This window comes from Leptidea sinapis, chromosome 1 (genome assembly GCF_905404315.1).
Source record: "Leptidea sinapis chromosome 1, ilLepSina1.1, whole genome shotgun sequence".
In the NCBI taxonomy this organism is placed as follows: Eukaryota; Metazoa; Arthropoda; class Insecta; order Lepidoptera; family Pieridae; genus Leptidea; species Leptidea sinapis.
This window is the reverse complement of record NC_066265.1, coordinates 27,961,676-27,978,152: the sequence shown is the minus strand read 5'-3', so window position 1 is coordinate 27,978,152 and position 16,477 is coordinate 27,961,676. Positions and strand designations below refer to the sequence as shown.

The 16,477-nt window shown below is 34.4% G+C and overlaps 3 protein-coding genes across 4 annotated transcripts in view; 1 reads left to right on the top strand and 2 right to left on the bottom strand.

The window, feature by feature from the left end:
• The window catches only part of LOC126969179 (uncharacterized), a 46,899-nt gene extending 42,983 nt beyond the window's left edge, over positions 1-3,916 (top strand). For both annotated transcript variants that reach the window (XM_050814503.1, XM_050814499.1), the window contains 5 exons: positions 150-250; positions 639-735; positions 1,554-1,676; positions 2,568-2,739; positions 3,132-3,916. In XM_050814503.1, the coding sequence (XP_050670460.1) occupies positions 150-250; positions 639-735; positions 1,554-1,676; positions 2,568-2,739; positions 3,132-3,619 (981 nt within the window). In that variant the 3' untranslated portion in view covers positions 3,620-3,916. The remainder of the gene's footprint in view (positions 1-149; positions 251-638; positions 736-1,553; positions 1,677-2,567; positions 2,740-3,131) is intronic.
• A 3,053-nt stretch (positions 3,917-6,969) lies between these two features.
• On the bottom strand, positions 6,970-8,174 carry LOC126969875 (uncharacterized). The gene is made up of 2 exons (XM_050815463.1): positions 7,787-8,174; positions 6,970-7,698 (listed from the first exon to the last, which is right to left on the bottom strand). Exons 1-2 carry the CDS (start codon positions 7,893-7,895, stop codon positions 7,418-7,420), a joined length of 390 nt encoding a protein of 129 aa, XP_050671420.1. The 5' UTR covers positions 7,896-8,174; the 3' UTR covers positions 6,970-7,417.
• Positions 8,175-14,780: 6,606 nt separating this feature from the next.
• LOC126969830 (uncharacterized) lies at positions 14,781-15,975 on the bottom strand. Its single transcript, XM_050815400.1, has 2 exons — positions 15,824-15,975; positions 14,781-15,743 (listed from the first exon to the last, which is right to left on the bottom strand). The coding sequence occupies exon 2, from the start codon at positions 15,658-15,660 to the stop codon at positions 14,965-14,967; it is 696 nt and encodes a 231-aa protein (XP_050671357.1). The 5' UTR covers positions 15,661-15,743; positions 15,824-15,975; the 3' UTR covers positions 14,781-14,964.
• Positions 15,976-16,477: the final 502 nt, after the last annotated feature.

Genomic DNA, 16,477 nt, shown 5'->3' with positions numbered 1-16,477 from the left:
CTGCATTGCAATGAGCAGGGCGTATTAATTACCATCAGCTGAACGTCCTGCTCGTCTCGTCCCTATATTATCATAAAAAAGCCATTAATGCTTTTGTGCTTAAAGAAAGTATGGTAAGATTAAATTGTATAAATTATATAATTCTACAGGAAAGTGATTTGGACATGCAGTGTGATTCTGAGGAAGATGAGCCTGAGAAACCTGAGATTAAGTTGGAACCAGTAGTCAGAAAAATCGAACCCATAAAGCAGTAAGTACATTTACAATAGTGTAAATAAATAAATCTGTATTCCAAATAATGATTTTGCAAGTAAAATCAATTTAATTTATTTTTATTGAGGCCATACTTTGCAAAAACGAAACTTAAATTAAGTTTTGCTGAAAAAATTTACCAATAACATAATTAAATTAAATTTGTAAACAAAATTTTTTTGCGGGACTCGAACTTTCGATTTCCGTCCGAGCGCTCTTCCACTGAGCCAGGTGTTCGAGTGACGTTTATCATTCATAAATTTTGTTTAGAAACTAAATTAGTCCCAGAAGTGAGGGTGAAGCGATATACTTAAAAAATAACAAATTGTTTACAGTAACATGATGCAATATTATCTTTTGCTAATTACTGTTTGAAATTCTTGCAGGCCATGTATATTAATCTTCGACTCGCTGGCTGGCGCTTCTAGGTCAAGAGTTGTTGCAACACTGCGGGACTACCTCACATGTGAATACCAAGCAAAAGTAAGCCAATTTTAGTTAGAAGATTGATTGTATGTTGTGTAGCACATTTAAAAGCAGCTTGTCTATATTTTTTAGTAAAATTATGAATGAAATATATCTCTCTATGTCTCTATTTATTTATTTATTGGAACCAGCGATTTTACATAAAAATATTTCTTAAACAATTAATAATTTAAATTACATGTGCAGGGTATGCAAAATCATTTAAAGGTAAACACTACATGCTAATTTCGCTTATCGATACATTATTACAAATCTAAAAGTGAGTTACAAACTAAAACCGGTGAAAATTTGAAAGTCTGCAATAATCAATTGAGAATTGATATTGAATCTATATGGAGAACAGATAAAAAATCGCGTAACGAAATACGCGAGAACTAGCAAAAATTGTTTTGTTCCATCAAGATAATACTGCAATTTCAGATGGCTTCGAAATACTTGAGAATCTTCCATATTTACATGACCTAGCTCCTAGTGATTTCTTTTTACTTCGAAAGTTGAAAGATTATTTGAAAAGAATGAGAAACGTTGATGATAAAGCTGTATAGGAATTCTAAAAGCCACTGTAAAGATGTATCATTAAGAGTCATTATAAGAATACCCTAGAAATTCTAGTCTAGACGATTTTGTTTTTTGTAAAAATTTGTATAAAAAAATATGTCTACATAAAGTGTAACTATTTATATTGTAGAAAATATTTTATTGTATAGTGCTAAGTGCACAGGCATTCCCAAGTTTTTAGATAGATAATTATTGTGACGGTGCATTATTGATTGCAAACAATAACTTAGTTTTATAAATTTTTTATTTTGTTGCAGGTGTCCAAAAATAAGATATTTAATAAAGATAATATCAAAGGGAGCTGTCCTAAAATCCCACAACAGAATAATTTTACGGACTGTGGGCTGTATCTATTACAATATGTTGAGCAATTTTTTAAGGTATTTGTATAGAATGTTTACACTATAAGCTTATGTAACCAAGCAAATTAAAAAAAATATATAAGAAAATCGAAGTTTTATAGCACATTAGGTACATTGGCTTTGCACCTCCTATGCTTTGATGGTGCTTTAGGTTACTATGATATTAGTAACTTTAACTGTATTTGTACTTTGCTTATTGAGAATTACATGCCCTAGAAATTATTGCTACATCCTAGGTAATAATTTTTAAAATGTTGCTATCAACCCTAAACATAAACCATATAATATATCCCTGTAGACCATAGTTTCTCAACCTTATTTTGCTCACCGCCCACTTTGAGAATGTTTTTTCTACAGTATTTACGTGTATTTTTTTTGCCTATTAAGACTATATTTTTTAATCTACCCACGCCCCATCTGCGCCTTCAATGCCACCTAATTTTCTCTGGGTCTTCTAATGCCCCCCCGAAAGTCTCAAACGCCCATAAGGGGGCGTTATCGCCCACATTGAGAACCTATGCTGTAGACCAACAACGCAAACACTTTCAGATACCAAATAGCAACATAGATCTTACATAAATCCGCAGTAGTAGTAGTAGTAATAGTGATTGCTTACAATATGTTGTGGTTATTAGCTAACCAACAGCCACTTAATACTCCCTGTCTTCTCACCAGATAGTGGGCTCAATTATTTGCATTGCTAATATAATATTACATTGTAAAAATTTATTTTTGTTGGTAAATTCAGTATTGAAAAATATTTTTTTTTAACATTTTGTTTGACCTACATAAATAAAGTGATCTTGATTTGATTTATTCTATTAAGCATTGCAAATCATGAATAGACTTTGAGTTCCATTTGGGCCTGATGATGTATTTTAATTAAAAAACTTGTGCTATTCATTTCAGAGTCCAATAACGGATTATACATTACCTATAAAACAGCTATCCAATTGGTTCGACGAAATTGTTGTGACGAGAAAGCGTGAGGAGATTTCGAACTTGTTAAAGTTATTAATGCACAAATATAACCCCGACTCGCATTTAGCATTACCAGATATTGCATTTCCTACTCTAAATGGTAAGTTACTGCTGTGCTTTATAGACTGTATTGTTCACAGGTTATCTGTGACCATCCGTGTACAATTACACTCCTATTCAGCCCTTTTAAATTGTATTTTGTGTTATAATATGAATACTTAAAACTTAACTTAAACTTAGGTAATTTATACATCAAGATAGAGCCGCTTGCTGCTATAGACAACCAATGAAAACAGGCGAGGTTTATTAGTTTAGTGTATGTGAATTGCTCAAAATAGAGGTTAACTGTCAACCTCATTTTTTTTACGACATTTTCACAGCTGTCACAGTCTATCTAGGCATAACTGATCTAAGCTTAAAACATTAAATGAATATCTGATGAAAAATTTCTACTAAGCATTTCCAATTAACTAAATATTTTGTTTGTTATAGGAAAACTAGTTGAATCTGACCAACAAGAGGAGAGTGGTGACAGTGAGAAAAGTGGCTCTAGCAAAGAGCTAAAGGCTGAGCGTATATCGGAGGGTCCTACATTGAACTTTTTGGTAAAACGAAACATTGCCGACTCATCAGAGACTATACATTTGAGAAAGACTATAAGACTCACCAGTGATTTAGAGAATAGATCTGTGATGCAAATAAAACAAGAATTTATTAAAAAAGGTGACAGTGAAAATCAGATTTTAATACCCATCAAAGTGCACTCTAGTGATCTGATTCATAACAATATTTTAGTGAATAAGAGTAAAGCTTTAAGTGATAAAAAACATGGTGTATATAATCATAGTGTATCGAGTGTGAACTGTGTTAGACAAAATGTAAGTGACAGTGACACATCCTTCCTTAAAACAAGGAGAATAAACAAACTGGATGACATTGTGACTGAGGGTAGTAAGAAGTTTAAGAAAAACGACTGTTAATAAACTGTTACTTTAATAAATTATTGTTAATTTAACTTGTGTATAGTTAGTTGACTTATGAGTTATGTAAATATTAGTTAATTCTATTATACTTTAAATTAATCTGTATCTGATTTTTAAAATAAACAATAATGTAAAAATGTATGTTAAAACAACATAATATTATGTATTATATTAGCTTCACAGAAACGAACTTGTAGTAAAAATATACGCATGTTTTTACTCTGTTTGGTTACATTTATTTATTAAGTATTTACAGTAAAAGCTAACTAAATACATACATGAAAGTAAGAAATTTTCGTGAGTTTTTTTATAGGATACTTGAACTACCTATACAAGAGTACAAATACTTCTATTTTTTTAATGTCTCTTATGCACTCATCACATTTTTAAATACAAATATATTATACAGACTTCCATGTCCTTCAGTAGATTTCTTGTGTATAATAATTTGAATTTAAAACTAAGTACTTTATCATTGTTTTGTTTTTTCGTATGAATTATACAAACTTATAAAACTATTTTCTTTTTACCAAAATATTCACTTTTATTTAGCATGGGTTAGTAAAGTTGCAACAAATTAATTCAAACAAAATACATAGTAATATGACTTCCAAAAGAAAGGAGGTTCATTGTGTAACTAAAACTTAGATTTATCCCATTAATTACTTCATCAGGCCCCTATTTGAAAGGTCCGAAAATTGTCAATAAAAGTTAAAATGGGACTATTAATAAATGACTGTTTCAAAAATATAAAAAAAAATTTGATAGATTTATTTTTTGACAAATACTTTTCATTTTTATTAAAATCAAATTTGTTATGTTTTTAAAGTGATAACCCTCACTTCTGGGATTTGTTACACAAATAAATTCGAAAACAAAATTTATGAACGATAGTGGACTCGAACCCAGAGAATGTTCAGTGTGAAGTGTGTCAATTGAGCCAACTGTGCAAGTGACATATTATTTATAAATTTCGTATGCTTTGTTCAACTCTCAGGTTGTGGCATCATCTACAGGATCTACTTTACAGTTGAGAACCTGCTCAAATATTTGCATATTAGGAAATTGACTTGAGATGTCACTCTTGCAATTTTGTTATGATTTTAAAGTGATTACCCTCACTTCTGGAATTTCAATTCATTTGAAAACGTTAATTAAAAACAAAATTTATGATTTATTAAATTATTTGTGTTATTTTAATGCTATGATAGACATATTAAACTTGTTTTGTTTGATAGTCCATTAGAATTTCTAAAATTTCACCGTAGGTTTCATCAATATGTTTAGTGAATTATTTTATTGCAATTTGTAAAATTGTAATTAAACCTAATACCATGCCTTGTTTATATGACCTGCTCATGTCAGCTTGTGACCACTGTCAATGACAGAGCTGTGATTGTGTCTCTCATACATCTCACAGATTGCATAAGGTTTTAAAGTAAACCAGGACGAAATAAGTATGTAAAAATGGGGAAATCATAGTTTAAAAAAATAATAGAAAGGAACACTGTCAGCTGAATGCAGATTTATTTTCTATTGACGTGATACGTGCCTTCACCAGTGGGAGGCTCTTTTGCACGGGAAGCCGGCTAGATTATGAGTACCACAACGGCGCCTATTTCTGCCGTGAAGCAGTAATGTGTAAATATTACTGTTTCGGTCTGAAGGCGCTAGTGAAATTACTGGACTAATGAGACTTAACATCTTATGTCTCAAGGTGACGAGCGCAATTTTTTGGGTTTTTCAAGAATCCTGAGCGGCACTGCATTGTAATGGGTAGGGCATTAATTACCATCAGCTCAGCGTTCTGCTCTTCTCGTCCCTTTATTTAAAAAAAACGTACCTGTAATGACGTGATTGATGGCTAGCGTTTACAAGTCGTGTTTTGATGCGTTAGAACAATTTTGAATCAATCCAGCCGCAGCTCGAGAAAGGGTCAAACTTTTGCAGTTTTCATCCGATTCAGATTTTCAAGAAGATATCTAATTTTAAATACTGTTTTTTTTTTTAAAGGAAAGAGAAGGAGATTTGAGATTCATCCAATCAATAGACATCGCGATCTAAATTATTAAGAGGCTGAAAAAATGTTATTTATAGTGATTATTATGATAGCTACCTATTTATTTCCTCTTTACTAAATAGGTATGACTGTTGTGGTGTTCCAACGCATACATTACTAAGCTGCAAGTAATGTAGTTTTGACAACGAAAGAATATTGATTTCAAATTACATCTAAGTACATACTTTCTTTATATTATGGAAAAAATTGAGCTATTTTTATAAGATGACCTTATACACAGTAGGTACCAGTTTTAGGTGAAGAAGTCAACCCTAATGTCGTCAGAAGAGGTAAGAGTCACAAGCGATAGAAAGAGAGGCAACTGCTAGGTGTGCGATCTGAATTACACTTTATTGTATGACATTATAATATGTTCTTTGATATTGGTGTAATTTTACTATATTTATGAAGGTCAGGTAACACGCCATGTTTTTTTCATGGCTAGAGATCTAGAAGTTTAATTATTTCTCCAGGGGTTACAAAATGAAATTGAATTTTTTTTACACTCTCTTACATTTTCCAGAAGTGATTCAGCAATGCTGGTGGAGGAGACAAGAGTGTTTGTGATAGAATCAATGATATATACAATAAAGAGGAAGAATAGTTAAATATAAGAATATTTTTAAATATCATTGGATAGAATGTAACTAGAATGTCAGAAAAACATTCTCAAAAGCAGAAGCAACTTTCTGCTCAGATTGAATTGCTGATAGATTATATTCAATGTTGCGGTGTTTCACTCTTCCAGATTCCCGGTTAATAACATTCAAAGTCATCCTTATTTAATTTGTGTACGTGAGAGGTAAAAGACCTTAAGTCCATTTTTGACGATTTTCATATTTTTACAGATTCTGATTTGAAAAAACCGATTTATGTAATGGTAAAAGACATTAAGTCCTAACGCCAGGCAATTCAAAATGAGAAAATATTATTAAACATTAAGCCTTTTAATATCCTTCAGCATTTAGTTGTAGGGGGACGACAGTTCGGAGTTAAAAGGCATTATGTGGGACTTACGATTCTTTTGCACTATAATACGCGCGGGGTTCGGGACTCGAGAGTCGCGCTCTGTTAGTGGCGAGCAAGTGATCGTGTTTTTGATATTTTGGTACTCTAGCTGTCTAGCACTTTAACAGCCGACCGTTATAAAGGCGGCTTTCCCTGGTACGCCGGCGTTTTTTGCCGATATTCTATGACTCATAAAATAAAAACTATCTGTGATATGTCTATTATTCTTTTTTTATATGTACTATTGTTCTTTATATTTTTAGGGATGAAATAAAAAACATTTGTAATAAAAAATAATATTTATGAAAAAAAATTAAGAAAAGAGGTCTAAAATCGAAAAAAAAAAAACTCCAACATAAACAATCTTACATACTTGAGCTAATTATGTAACGTAATTTTTTTTTGTGTGGAATATTTTGAAGCAGGGATAGTAGCACAGGGGAACATTGCAGTCTGGGCAGTAATAAATGGTCTCTTTGCGCCCCCTTTTTCCGGTTTCTTTTTTTAAAATGTCGGCACACACTTTGCAAACTCGTGCGACTTTATCTTTCTTTTCCGAGCTTGGAATCCTCTCCATGAAGTGCCTGCCGACGAGCCTCGTGCTAGTCCCGACAGCATGTGGACCACGGGAGGGTCCTGCTTCAGCATCTGATGCAGTTTCCACCAGCTGTTCACCACAGTCCATCAGAAACTGCGAGAATCGCAGGCGGCGTCGTTGTTCTCTGGATTTATTGTATAAAATGTAAGCGTTTACCAGAGAACGCGCTACTAAATTGAAAAACTTTTTCCCTGATAGAAGTTGTTGCATGTCTGCCGCCGCGACAGCGGGTGGTCGAGCGCGCTCCTGACCGAACGCGTCCGCCGCGCGATCTCGTTCTGCCACGAAGTGTAGGTCTCGAGCGACCCCGGCTCCGTCCCTGGTCTGGTTCAGATACGTTTTCTGACATGTCAGCATCATCATTTACTTCATCTTGGACCGATACCACCTCTTGTAAGTCTTGAATTACCTCTGGAGAGAGAAAACACTAATAAAAATCTATACGTCGCAAAAAGGGTATATTTGAATAAAAATACAATAATAAAATACAATAATTTACCTTCAATTTGAATTTCCGGGTCTTCCTCAATGTCTGAGTCAACATCATTTACCAAAGCATCAAGAATTTCTTTAGAATCGAGCCGGTAACTGCGCCGAGCGGAAGCCATTTCGCGCCAAAATGCAAGGACGTACTCTCACGTTAGTGGCGTGGGCGCACTGGCGACGCGCCGTGAAAGATCGCTTGTCCTGTCTCCACCCCGCACCTCCCGTCGGTGAATCATACATGTGTGCGTAGATAAAGAGTCATTCTACACCGGGGTTACACGCCATTCACGCACCGGGCACGTGGTATTTAAACAGACGATAGGAAAGTCAAAGCCGTACGGAGTACGTGATCGGCGTACCGAGTTGATCGACACTGCCCGTACACAGTACGTGATCGGCTGTTAAAGTGCTAGGAATATCAAGAACAGTAGTTAGAAATAATATAAAAATCTAACAATGGAAGTGTAGAGGAACAAAAGAGGTAAAAAAGTTCCACCTAATAAAACGAAGATTGAAGTTGTAGACAGGATTAAAAAGCATTTAACTATTCCCAAAATATGAAAATCATTATAGACGAGAATAAAAAATATAAAATTAAAGCATAAGTTATATGTAGAAGAATGTAAGTATAAAGGATAATGTTGATGAGAAGATGATAGCAAAGATTTGAACATATTGGATCATTTTTAATACCAATTTTAATTTAGGATTTAAACCACCATGATACATGTAATGATTGCGATCGGTTTATGATTCAAATTGGCGTGGCTCTGAAGGATCTAAGAGAGAGGATCTTAAAGCCCGATATGACAACCACTTGAAAGACGCAAAGATTAGATATGATATAAAAGCCTTTGATAAGTTGACATGTATAAATACTGAAGCTGGTAAGAAAAGTTTACCGACTCCGTTATTGACAAATGGCATTAGCTTTTACCTGCGGAAGTTGTGGACTTTTAACTATACAATATTAGATAGTCCGAAAGGCAAAACTACCTGTATTATGTGGGACGAATCGGTATCAGGTCGTGGAGGCAATGAACTATCATCAGGTTTGATCAAATGGTTAGAAGAAAAGGTGGCAAATTCAACAACCATAGAGGTCACAATTTGGTCCGACAATTGCGCCGGCCAAAATTAAAATATACATAACTATATTAATGTGTTACTTGTGGCAATTAAAAAATATACCAAACTTAAAAATTATTACACCCATATGGAAGTTGGTGGTGTACATTCCAAGAAAGAAAGAAAAAAGACAACCTTAATTTTCTATAATGACACCATGGGATTGGCAACAATTTATACGGTCTTGTTCTTCAGATTAAGGCACCGATGGAAGTAATAAATATGTCCAGAGAAGATTTCAAAAATTTGCTTATTCTACAAGAAGGTACTTCAGGTCCCTTTATACTTCGCAAAAAAGGAGACTTAGGTCAATCAGTACCTTACAGAGAAATAGTATGGATGCGATTAAAAGAGGAAGACTGTGGCACTTTGTGTTACAAAATTACATTTTGAGCAAGAAGATTTTGGAAAAGTGTATTTGATAAGAAATCAAAGAAGAGTAGGCAGGCCATTAGATTAGATTGTAAGCCCATAACAACTCCAAAATATCATGACTTGCAAAAAGCTATGGACCCATTGCATAGCATTTTGGCAAGTCATGCAATTTTTCATGATTTTTATACCAACCTGTCTCACGAAGGTACAGCGCGTGATCTGCCGGAACCAGAATAGTATTTTAGAAACCACTATGGTGCTCTGAAATGCAATTCCTATTTTTATCCGTTTTATTTAATTTCTTTATAATTACAGTTTAAAAACAAATTGTATTTCTAATAAATAATATTAAAATATTGATATTTTGTTTTTATTTTAATTGAATTTATGTAATTATTTTACTAAGTAAGTTCCTATATTTTCTTACTATTTTGCCGGTTAATAATATTTTTTATCTATGATAAACTTAAGTGACTTAAGATACATGATCATACTTACTAATTGGAATACTTGCTAAAGGTAAAGCCTTAAAACAAGCCATGGCATGCTTTACAGGCCTTGAAATTGATCAAAGCTCATAGCTATTAGCTACAGAAACAAACTAAGTCTAGGTTTTTGCTTAACAACTATCCGAGATCATATTTTTCCTATAGGCTCATGTTTACATTTTTAGTATGTGTTTCTCTTATTTAAGTAGCTCTCCTGAAAACTTAACGCGGTGTCCTACGTGGGCGAAACAACGCGAACGCGAAGCGGCGCGACGCGAAAACAACAAACATTCGAAACCTATTGAAGTGGCCTACGTGACCAAACGCACGTGGGGTGCGGTGCGGAGCGGCGCGAAATGAAGCGAACGCGATCAGTTGGCTTGATATTTTCGCGCGAAGTGGACGCGTCGGACATATTTTTTTCAAGCAAAAATTAAGTAGTAATGTCGGAAGTAGAACAACTAGTAGTAGAGCAACAGGTAGTAGTTCTGAAACCCCGACAAACAGAAGGGAATATTATATCACAAGACTCCGAAAGCAAATCAGTAGATCTGTCAGTGTATTCAGACGCGGCTAGTCCAGAAGAGATATTCAACATGAACGCATCTGACAATGACAACACCCAGCTCCCTGAATCTGCGTCTATTTTAGAAGAAATACCACAGAACATGTCCATAGATAACAGCCTTCGACAAGATCGTCCACCTTCGCCCTCGTTGCCTGGTCCTTCGCCTTCATCCTCGTTGCCAGCTATCACAAGGCAAACACGCAAAAGAAAAGATATAAGTCTCGAAGCATTTCTCGATATTGAGAGAGAAAAAATGAAAATTCTTCGCGAAGATCAACCAGATAATACTCACCACAATCCAGTGCTCAACAACATGGCTATTACACATCTTTGTGAAAGTATTGCAACTATGTACATACTTACTAATTAAACTTAATTAATATTATATATAATCTCTAACATTTATTTCATAGTTTTCTTACCTCAAAGTCACCATAAGTCTTTCTTCTACAGAAATAGGTTCCTGAAAATTTGTTGTAGTAAATTGCAGAACAGGTTTAATGGCTTGTACAATATAGTCAAAAGTTGTAGGTAACATTCGACAATATTCCTTGAACAACAGGGGTTGAGTACGTAAATCCTGGTACAAATTATGAAATTCCCCATGAGTATGCCTTTCTAAGTACACATTATTAGTTCCACTTCTCTGCTTTATACACTTCTTCAATGTCTCATATTTAAGATATGAATTTTCCAACAACATTAGCTTCCGTCCGTCCATGGCAAATGATTAATGCTAACTGAACTGAACGGCGGCGGAGGGGACGGTTCGCGCGCACGTAGGACAGAGTAGCCGCATCGCTCCGCACCGCATTAAATTCGCATCGGATCGTTTCGCAATCGCGTTGATTCGCCCACGTAGGACACCGCGTTAGTGATTGTGACTTAAGGCCTTGATGCTTGATGATTGGTTTTTTTAATTACTTGTCTAATATTCATAGGCTTTTTGCAATAGAACAAACCTCTTTAAATTTTTTGAGTAGGTATTTTTATTACACGCTAGAACATGATATATATATATATATATATAATGATCCCTCTTTATAAAATTCACATACATCTTATCTAAGAAAATTCTTAATGTCTGCTCCTATGAATGCCAGCTGTTGCCCAGTCATTAACACGTTAAACGCCGATAGAAAAAAATAAAAATCGTAAAAATACTTTTGGTCGTAATTTGTTTATTATGTTACGATACGTATAGAAAATAAGTTTTATTCAATTCTGTACATGGGTTACATAGTTACAGTCAAATACATAGCTGAGGTCACCGGTGCACCCCATGGCGCACAAATACAGAAAATATATTTTCCGGTACCCGGCGCCGCGCCGGCCACCCGCTACACCAGTAGTGCGCTCGCGCTTACGGTGATAGAACGTGTGTTACTAGATCAATTACGTTCCTACTATCTTAGCTGTCATCATTTTCTTATTGAATAGTTAATGTGGTAGCCTTTAGATATGGATTAAGCTATGGAGGACTTCGAATTTACGCAGGATGAATGGAAGCAAATCAACGCGTTAGAAATTTCTTTTTCGATCGCTTCTATAAACAATGACGCTCTCGTAGAATCGGATAGTGAACCCATGCAATTACCGAAAAAGAAAAGACGTTTGGTTATCGCAAGTGATAGTGATAGTGACAGTGAGTCGGCTGAAAATTTAGTTGCCGCCAATATATCGCAAAATGACCGTATTACCTCAAAATGGTCGAGGCCAAAAAGACGACAGCCATCAGTGATTCCTTTCACCGAGTTCGAGGGTATGAAACCTCCATATTCTAATTTGCTGAAAGAAGCTGGCCCTGACCAGTATTATGATCTATTGGTGCCTGAAGAAATTCTTGAAATGATTGCTGAGCAGACAAATTTGTTCGCAAGTCAAAACATCACAGCCAGGCAAACAAAGCCTGGATCAAGGTCTCATTCATGGAAGCCAACAAACAAGACAGAAATAAAACAGTTTCTTGGGCTGGTCTTGTTTATGGGCGTAGTAAAGCTGCCGAAATTAGCTTATTATTGGAGCAAAGACAAGATACTTGGACAAACTTTTCCAGCCACCGTTATGAGTAGGAACCGCTTCGAGTTACTACTGCAATACCTACACTTTAGCGACAATTTATCTGTCGACAGAAACGATCGTATTGCCAAAATAAGACCTTTAATCGATGCTCTCAATGCTACTTTCCAGAAATATTATTCGCCTAAAGAAGATGTTTTTGTGGATAAAGCCAAGTACCTTTCAGAGGTCGAATAATATTCAGGCAATACAATAAAAGTAAGCGACACAAGTATGGCATGAAGCTATTTAAGTTATGTACTGTTCCCGGATATACTTGCAAACTTAATTTGTATAGTGGGAAAAACATTGACGCAATAAATACTACGCCAACAAATGTGGTGATGGCACTATGTGAAAATATATTTGACAAAGGACACACGCTAGCAACTGATAATTGGTACACTAGCTTGCAACTGGCTTATCGGTTATTGGAGAAGCAAACCCATTTAATTGGCACATTGCGAAAAAACAGAAGAGGATTGCCTAAGGGTGTTGTTGATTCGAAACTGCAAAAAGGTGAAACAATGGCTATGGAGAATGAAGATGGAGTAACAGTGCTTAAATGGAAAGATAAAGAGGGACGTGCTTATGCTGTCGACAAAGCATTCCGACAAAATTGCTGTGGTGGTGAAAAAAGGCAAACAGATTCGTAAACCAAAAGTTATTTTGGATTATAATAAATCGAAAGGGTCTGTAGACATGAGTGACCAGATGGGTGCCTATTCTTCGCCATTGCGGAAAACCGTAAAATGGTATAGAAAATTGGCAATAGAACTACTTCTAAATACGGCAGTTGTAAATGCTTGGGTCATGTACAATGAAAATAAGCAGAGCAAATCTTCAATTGTCGACTTTAGGAGGGCTCTCATAAATTATTTGACTCGGCCAGCAGATTCCCAAGAAATAATTATCAATGAAAGACCTAAGAGACTCAAGCATGTTCTAAAATTAAAGGAAGGAAAAGTAAGAGACACGCGTCGTTTTTGCGTGCAATGTTATAAAGATTAAGTACAGGAATTTGGTCGTAAAGTAGCTAAGAATAAAGCTAAGAAAGTGAGTACGTACTGTGTGCAATGTAAGGGGGAGCCTCACTTTTGTCTAAAATTTCAATTATGTCCATCGCTAATATGTTGATGCTATAAAAGGTTTCTTATCTCATCTTTTACAGCATGTTTTGTCAAATATTATGGCTAATTATTTATATTTCTAATGGTTGTTTGTAATTATGCTTACTAATGAGAACTTTATTTTATTTTTCAGTAAAACTGATGTTTTATGTTTGTATTTCATTAACAAATAAAGACTGCTAATTTTCGTTTAAATAATAAAGACTAATTTGAATTATATATCCTGAATTTTTATTTTGGTTACTTTTTTTGCTATCTTTCATTTTTTCAATTCCTTACAAGGTATGTTTGTCCCAATGCGCAGTATAGTTCAACAGCGCCGTGCCGGTCACGGAGTACGAATAAAGTAACAGTCAGTATGGCCGGCGAGAAAAAGTAGTTTGAATATGACTATACGTTGAGGTCACCGGTGACCCCCATGGCGCTATGATAGAGGAAGGGTGAGGTCACTGGTGACCCCCATGGCGTTTAGCGTGTTAAATAACAGGAGACCACTGAACTGACTATCTTAGAAGGAAACTCCGTTTTAATTATTTTAAATGACTAAAAATAAACCCATAGGACCTGGTGATGGACTGTTATTGACAAAGCAAAAGACATCGGGAAGATCTGGAGTAAAATCAAGAGAGATGCTCAGGACCAATCGCAATGGAGATGCACTGTCAATGCCCTCTGCTACGGCTACAGGAACCTAAATGAATGAATAAAATTTGAGTGACTTGGGGGTTTATGAAATGACTGATTCAATTTTGTTAACTTTATCCCCATTGGGTTATTGAAAATTCTGTTACTCATTAAAGGATTTATTATGTAATTTACAATTTTTATTTTGAGGATATGTAAGTGTAACTCACATAACCAATATTGATATAAAAAATACCTAGTAAAGCAACATACAACCATCTTATTTAAATGGTGTGATCTGTTCATATAACTGTGGTATTGTCAAGTTATCAACATACCAAGTATGTGGAATTATGTTTAATATAATTAAGTTCCTATACATAGTTTTTGTGTGATAAAAAATTGATAGCAGGTAAGTACCTTATTGTGGCAGTCCACTGACTGATTGTTTGGTTACCAAGTAACTGAATATAAATTTCCTATTTCAGATCTAGGGAAATCATGGTATGCAGATATTATTATTAATGGCCTACTTATTTATATCTTATTATATTCACACCCTTGATTTGACACCCTGAATTTGCCTCATGTAATCTATCACTATTAGAAGATATTACATAAATAAGATATTGTGAATAGTTGAACTTATATGATCTTTATTAATTACACATTTTAGTAGTATATGTTATTTCACTCAACCACTAATAATTGAAAGACGCATTTAGCCCCTCACAACATGTCACAGTCCATTTCAAATCCGAGATATATTTACTGGAACAATACATGTGATTTATTTTCATAGAGTTGGCTTTCAATAACACTACGAATTTTTCAAAATGTTTTGGGAGAAATTAAATGGATTATACGCCTTTTGGCTTATTAAATATTGAATATTTGCCTCATCATGGCATTCTGAAATTTTTCTAAGGCTGTTTGAAACATTTTCATCAATACGAATATTTTCTAAAATGGTTCTTAATTGGAAGGGCTTCACAAATGTATTACTCGCAACAGATGAATCAAGCATACATTGCTCAATAACTGATTTTGTTATCTTGTCCATTTTAACTGATTTACCTTCCAATGCATTTGCCAATGTGTAATAAATAGTCCTAATGTTTATTTCTCGTGAAAAAGGTTTCTCTTCAAAGTCAGCAATCAATCTTAATGCAAATGCTATATCAGTGTTTAGTTCTTCATAAGTTTTAGACTCTAAAAGTAATTTAGCCCAATTTGCTAATGGAATTGATGAATTCGATTCTACTTTTTTCTTAGGTGCTTTTTTTGGTTGAATGACAGGAATTAATGAAGCTTTCTTTCTGTAATAACTTAATGCGGCTTCTATTTCTTTATCACTTTTTGTTGGCATTAAATTACTTATCTGTTCTATATCTTCTGAACCATATTGGATAAGTGCTTGGTACAAATAAAATTTTTCCTCTTTTGTCCAAGAATTTAACACTATTGTTTCGTTGTTCAATTCTTCTTCATCCATTATTATATCATTAGTATTCATTTGGCAGTGCGGAAATTAAAGGCAAAAACTTAAAAAATACTGTCTGCAACCTTGAAGCTGTAACTTTTACCAATAAGTAATAACTAGAAGCAAAGGAATTAGGAACTGTAATATTACAAACTACAAGTTAGAACGCAATATTATGCTATTATCAAATAAGTACCTAAAGTCTATGAAATATTATTTTTTCATTTGTTTGGCTTGATGGCGTATGCGATTTAACTTTTAGATTATAGAGAATTTAACCACTAGTCCTCGTTGGAGTAAAAGTGTTCTGTGTACTGTCAGTAGGTACTCAGTACGTTAAAGTAAGCCTCTACTTTCTTCCTTCATAGAAAGGTAGGTACTCTGTGGCTTCTACTTGATGATCTTACAGCTTACCTCTAAGGCTTAGCAGGCACCGCGATGGATTTACGCATGCTTTTACGTAAGTATGAAAACACAAAAAAAAAATTAACACATCGCACACCGGGTGCAATAACGTCATAACTAACAAATGACGTTTTTTCAGGAGAACGATTTAAAAGTTGTCATTTTATTAAAATGAAATGTATAAATTATTCTATTATAAATTTATGACCTAAATATTGCTTAAATTTCATATTTTAAGATTAAGGTTGTTACAGGAATAAAAATGTTAGATGAATGCGATATTTTAATTTTTTAAGTTACGGTACCTATTTATTTATGACATTGTTGCGCAGAAAGTTATATTAAAAGTAGAACTTTGCTGTGCAATAACGTCATAAAGGCTGAACTGAACAAAATATCAACTCAACGAAAAAAATTACACATACCTACACTAACCATTACAGTG

Bases quoted from the DNA above. Each gene is read 5' to 3' on its own strand.
- LOC126969875 (XM_050815463.1), bottom strand. From the start codon at position 7,895: ATGGCTTCCGCTCGGCGCAGTTACCGGCTCGATTCTAAAGAAATTCTT. The intron at 7,699-7,786 runs GTAAATTATTGT...TTCTCTCTCCAG, and splicing joins CCCGGAAATTCAAATTGAAG to AGGTAATTCAAGACTTACAA.
- LOC126969830 (XM_050815400.1), bottom strand. From the start codon at position 15,660: ATGAATACTAATGATATAATAATGGATGAAGAAGAATTGAACAACGAA.